Raw genomic sequence first — 6,427 nt, 5'->3', positions numbered from 1 at the left:
TGAACAGTTTTTATCCTTTGGCCATTTTGGTTGAACCAAGCCTGCAAATGTGGAAGAATATTTCATACTTTGAAGTGTACGTTCCACAGAAAAGTCAGTTAGAGTTTTTGTTATTTGTGGCAGTTTCTGGATACCTTCCTGCACAAGATTTAGAAAAATCTCAGTGCAATTTCAGCTTTTTAATCTAAATCTCTGTTGCTACACCCAGAAGGCTAAACTAGGAATTAGAGACATGGGAGATATAATTTTGAAGTTTTCCTGTTTCCTTTTCCCCCCTGATGTAGGCAGTTTGTAAAACACAGATTTAATGGTAGTTTGGAGCACAGATATTTTGTTCAGCAGTTGTCAAGTGCTGAAGGATTAGGGATTGCTCAGGAGAATATAATGGCTCAAAAACATTTTGAAGTATATTTGAATAGCTCTTATGGCATTAAATGGCCAATCAAAAAAAAATGTCATGTTCTAGTCACAAAGTTCTTGAAAAGCTCAGGAGGAAAAAACCTGCAGAAGTGCTTTAGTATCACATGAGGGGTTGAAAAGAAAGTAATTTCCTATACTTAACACTGTTAATTCTTTCAAATCTGGAGGCATTCAAATAATTTTTGGCTGAGTTTTAGTAACTATTAGTAATTTTCATTTATTATATATTATGTAGGATATAGAACATTTAGAAGCTGTGACAGGGAAGATCCTATGTGGAATTGTGCAGGGAACGATGTGTAAATAAGACAAAATTGTGAGATTAAAATCTCATACTAAGGTAGACCTCTCAAAAAAACTGCCTAATGCTGCTTTCACTGTGCCATGTTTGTGAGATGTGTTCTCTCCTCATACCCTGCAAGCACAGGTAGAGATCACAGAATCATTAAATGGGAAAAGACCCTTTGGATCATCAAGCCCAACTGTAAATCAAGTCCAGCCATCATGTACTTGACATCATGTTCATTATTTAATACCAAGTGAAAGGATTTCAAAACTAATTGAGGAATTACTTCACAAGAGGAATATCCTAAAATGTTGCTGTTGTAATGTTGCATTACCTTGACCAGAGTGGATGGTTTCTGTTTTACCCTCTTTAATACCATCGTACCTCAGAGATTAGTGATACAACTCTTTTTGAAGGTAGGTAGAGAAATAAACTGATTTCTTCTTTTAAGGCAGGCAGTAGCTAAATTGATAATGCCTATACCTTCAGTTTCTGCAGAAGTTACCCTACTGCTGAAACTGTGAAATCTACTCAAGTGAGAGCAACCCCAATATTTCTCACTATCTTTTATTTTCCCTCACAGTCTGTCCAAGAAAGCATCAAAATCTTTGAGCTGCTGCTATGAAACCAAACCTGCAGCTGGCCCTTCTCATCCTCATGGAGAGGGAGGCTCTGCATTTCACAGAAATTAATCCCAGCATTGCAATTGTTGTTCTGCTGCAGCATTCCATTGTGACTCAGTGGAACGTGCTCGTGGAACCTTTCACAGATGAGCTTTGCTGTAATTCTCCTGTCACTGTTTCAGATCCTGTTGTGTGGTAGGTTTTGTACAGGACACAGAAAATTCCCTGCGCATACTGACTCTCTTTGTAAGGAAGGTTCTAAGATGTAAAGTGATCACTTTTCTACAAAACTTTTACCTTTAAATCAGAATCATAAGATAATTTAGAGTGGGAGGGGGATCTCCTGTGCTCATTGAGTCCAAAATCCTGCTCAAATTTGTGTATACATATAATTTCATTAGGGGAGAATAAGAGTTTTGCCTCTTTAATTAATGTTTATTTTACTTCCATTACCTTTCATTAACACTTTTCAAGAGCAGCAGTTTTCTGGTTGCTGGTATCTCTAACAGTGTGAACTCCAAAGGGCTAAGCTTATCAGGACCTTAAATGAGCAATATCTGAGTACAGTGCACACAGCTCTGTTCAAGAACATGAGATTGACGCTTCCCATGCTGACACAGCATCCAGAAGTGACGGGATTTCCTTGGGGAAAGTTCCTGAAAGTTCCTGTGTGTGTGTTTTTTTGCCTGCATTTCAGAAAAAAAAAAAAAGGTAGGATGTGCTAGCAGTTAACCCAAAGGCAAGCAGCAGATGAAGCAAATGAGCTGCTTGGCTGTCAGACAGCATCTTCTCATGGACCATAATATTAATTCATAGATAATGAAATGTAGCTAGAGAGTCTCCTCTGGTGTTTATTCAAAAGGAGAACTGGATTCCTCTCCTTGCTCTCTGAAGCCAAACCATCCATGAGTTACAGATAGCAGAAAAGTTCCTTATGTAATTTCACATCCCATTGTATCAGTCCATTACAGATTTCATTTCACATACTTTTCCCTACCTGCTAACACAAAATCAAATATGTGCATGACATCAGTGTGTGTGCATTTGCAAAAGCAAGTACCAATAATCTAAACATAAATATGTTTTTAAACTATTCCTGCTGTTGGCCCTAGAGGAGGAATGAATACATGAAATTTCATTCAGTTTTCCAAAACAACTTTTTTTTGAGGCTTTATTTAAAAAAAAAAACATTAATATCTAGGAGTTAGATCTTCAGACTTTTAAAACTTTTTTGAATTATTTCAGTTTGGGCCAGTGAAACAAGAAGAACCAACTGCTTTTGGAGCTTCTGCAAACCTGAGTGCTTTATATTGCTTTTCCATAGAAACAGTGATAGGGACATCAGATCAGGCTGGAAGAAAGGGTCATTGATATTTGGCAAAACATAATCCCACCTGAGATTATGAGAAACATATAACTTAAACCAGTAGTGTCTTGAAGAATTATTTTTTTAAATTGCAATTCATTATGGTTAATATAATTTAAAAAAAATTTTATGGCCAGTAAGATTTGTCAGATACTTCCCTTTTACAGAATTACACATAATACTCTTAACTTTCATTTTTTCAAACGCATTTTTAATGCTTTTTGTGTTCCGCTGATAATTTATGTATTAAATGACCTCAAAACAAATCATCACTTGAAGTGTCAACCAGCATCTTCATGTTGTTTCAGAAAACCTTCACGAGTTTCAGTAGAAAACACATTGTGTGGGTTCCCTACAGCTACGTTGATATCAGTGAAATATAAATGAAATTGGTGTGAACATAAATATGTTCAGCTTGTGGTTCTTTGATATTAACTATGGAGACATGCAATTTGAACTTTTTTTTCTTGTTTGCCATGTGTATTCTTCACATTATACTAGCATCTTTCTGTTTAAATGGTTTAAAATAAGACTCTGCGGTCTCTTCAATTTAGTTAATTGGGGTTTTCTATTTTAGGTTTAACTTTATCTTTTCATAATGAAACCTTTTCTTCCTTACTAATTTTAAAGAATAATTTTGAAGGAATTAAGCATGCTGGGTTTATTTATTTATTTTTCTCTTTCCTAGCTGTAGGTATCCAGATGAAACTTGAATTTTTCCAGCGAAAATTTTGGACTGCAAGCAGACAGGTACATTTTAAATTGAAAGTTTTTTTTGTCATTGAATCCACAACAGTTTTTTAACTGTGGAAGTGGTGATCTTGTCAGAAGCAAAATATTGTAAAGAAGCAATGTATTTGAAGACTTGTTCTGGTTTTATATTTGGATACAGAAAAGGAGAATTCAGTGATGAAGAGCAGTTTCTTGATTTTTGGAAGCAAGTTGAAAGTTTATTAATTTTTGGCCCCAATACATAAGGAATTATTTTGTTGGTACATGGTTTATCTCCCTTAGAGAAAGTCTAAACAGTAAACAGAAATGTGGAATTTGTTTCTAATGATAGCAGAATCATGACTTCTCACCTAGGTTTTCTCTCTAACACTAAGTAATCAGGTTAGTTAACAAAACTACATTACTGAATCATGGTTGGCACTCACACTGCTCAATAAAATGTACCTAAACCATTCAAGGATTATAGAATTTGTACTCACTGAAGAGGATAATCAGGTACTTTCTGAGGATTAGGAGATGCCATCCCTGGTTTGAGAATCGACTGTAGCTGTGCTGTTACAGAAAATAAACCCTGCCCCACCCCTGCTGGAGAATCTTCTCTCATCTATGAATGGCCCCAAAGATTTAGAGTATGGAGGAGATTCTGGTGTTTAAAGCAGCTGAAATTGTCACAGTGTGAATGAACCCTTTCTCTGCAGAGAGAAACAAAACACATTTGGTGAACAATTCGAAAGTTTGCTAGTCATTTTTAGAATTAATTTATATAAAGATGTAATCAATATCATCTCCTTTAAAATTTTGCTCATATGAATTTATATAAAGTTTTATTTTTTAATCATCACAGACAGAATTGAAAATATTGATTTTATTTTTTTATCCTCTGTAGTGTGCATCTCTTGATGGCAGATGTGCTATAAGTTGTGATGATGAAGTAAGTATTTAACAGATTTTTTCCATTTTATATCTCTACTCCAGTAGAAGATACAGTTAAAGAATTTAATTCGAACATCTCATTGTACCTTATGGTCTTTATCACCTTGTAAATATTACACTGTTTGGATAGTGAGACTTTTTTATGCCTGTTACAGGTACCCACTGAATTACAAGGCTGACTCCAGTACCTCAAATATGTGCTACAATAATTTCTGCTTTGTGAATCCACTTTGGGAAATAATTTGAAGCAGTGCTAAGGCATCCACTTTATTGTTAATGAAAAAAAAAAAGCCACTAGCAGTTTAAAGTCTTCAGCTGGACACCAGCAGGAACCATACATGTAGAAATTTAGTAATAGTGTGGACATTGCTGATTTAGAGATTCCAGACTTTTCCTTAATGGCAAAACACACTGTTGATAGGACTCAAACAAATATCACAGCTCCTCTGGTGAGTCTGTTGACTTTCACAGCTTCTCTCAATGGCAAGAAAATATCTGCTGAACTTTTACAGTATAAATTAAAGCATTTCGAAGTAAACATGACGACATTAATGCAAATTGAATGGCACAATGGTCAATAAATATTAATGACTATTAATAATAACATGATAATTGTAAGTATAATTAAAAATAAAGGGAGTCAAGTGATGAGGGTATGATACCTTTGATCCTAATATAGAGACAGCCCATTAATTAAAAATACTTTTTTTTTTTTTTTCTTGAGAACTTTGAATTTGCTCATTTATTCTTGTTTTCCTGATGCCTCATGTTTTATTTGCATGTTCTGTTTTCTTTCTATTTCATTTTTGGTTTCTTAATACACATTACATTCCATTACTGTTATTGTACACTGGAGCCGTGAAAAATACATAGAGGACTTGAACTGCATCAAAGTTTCTGTAGTTCAGATGTGCTCTCAGACCTCAGTTAACATTCTTGCTGTGTTTATTCTGGACTTCATGCCTGCAGTTTTACAAGCTCAGGGACTCTACGCCTATGGAACGTTCCCTTGAAATCTGAAATTCACTGAACTTGAACCTTTGGGCAAACCTGAGCATAGTTCCCTTCCAATACCTGTGAAACATTGCGAATTAGAGCTCTTTCATACAGCTGTAGTCTATGCAAATGCTGTTATCCCATGCATAAAACTTGTATCAGAAATCTGAGATTTGCTAGTAATGAGTAAACGCATTCTGCTGCCCTTTGTCCATGCTAAAGTTAAATTACAAGCTGCTTCTTTCACACAGTAGTAATAGTGGAAGTTATTTATCTTGCTGGCAAGTGGTGAATGAATGGTTCTGAATGAATTTTTTTTTCCTAGTTAATATTTCTAAAATGGATTGAAATAGAAACCCTCTTATCTTCACATTCCACAAAAATATATAGATTCCATTTATTGCATTATGCCTGTTTCCGATAACAGTGCTAAAAAATTAATTTCTTTTATAGTGATACAAATGTGCTAGCGAGTAACCAAATCTTACAGATTTGAGACGTGGCCACTAATTCTTGAATTGAGCCACTTTTCCCAACAGCACATAAGCCATAAACTATGAAAATAAGCCTACACTTTTTCTTGTCCAGCATGACCTCTTTTATTTATTTTCTATACTATGGAGAAATATTGTTTCTAAAGCAGTATCTTTATAATAATCTTTCATGCATGAGGACTGCAAATACGTATCCTCAGAAGATCTCAGTGTTGACTCAGCTCCTCTCCTGTGCAGTCAGTGGGAGGTTTCAGGCTGGCTTTGGGGAGAGCAGAGCTGTGCAGTTGGAGCCTGGATCTGAAATTCCATCCTTCCCACCCCGTTGGGATGGAGGAGCTGCCTCTCTGAGCGCATCAGCTCTGCTCGGTTCCTGGCCTGCACCAGCAGCTTTTCACATTGCATCTGCCAGCTTTGGGCTTTCTAGCAGACCAAAGGTGGAAAATGAGTTGTTTCCACTTCCTTTCTGACAGGTTTTCTGCCACTGGGCTTGCCTGTATCTTGGGTTCTCCTTTTAGAATGAATATCCTGCATTTGCATTAGGGAATGATGTTCATTCTCAACTTTTGCCGGATTGCAG

At 35.9% G+C, this 6,427-nt stretch overlaps 1 protein-coding gene across 1 annotated transcript in view; it reads left to right on the top strand.

Moving 5' to 3' along the window:
- CACNA2D3 (calcium voltage-gated channel auxiliary subunit alpha2delta 3) overlaps positions 1-6,427 on the top strand; it is a 382,632-nt gene that overhangs the window by 335,535 nt on the left and 40,670 nt on the right. Inside the window, exons 28-29 of the mRNA XM_058032041.1 lie at positions 3,384-3,445; positions 4,314-4,358. Coding sequence (XP_057888024.1) covers positions 3,384-3,445; positions 4,314-4,358 — 107 coding nt within the window. The remainder of the gene's footprint in view (positions 1-3,383; positions 3,446-4,313; positions 4,359-6,427) is intronic.

This window comes from Melospiza georgiana, chromosome 11, assembly GCF_028018845.1.
Source record: "Melospiza georgiana isolate bMelGeo1 chromosome 11, bMelGeo1.pri, whole genome shotgun sequence".
NCBI lineage: Eukaryota > Metazoa > Chordata > Aves > Passeriformes > Passerellidae > Melospiza > Melospiza georgiana.
This window is presented reverse-complemented; position numbering and strand designations above follow the sequence as displayed.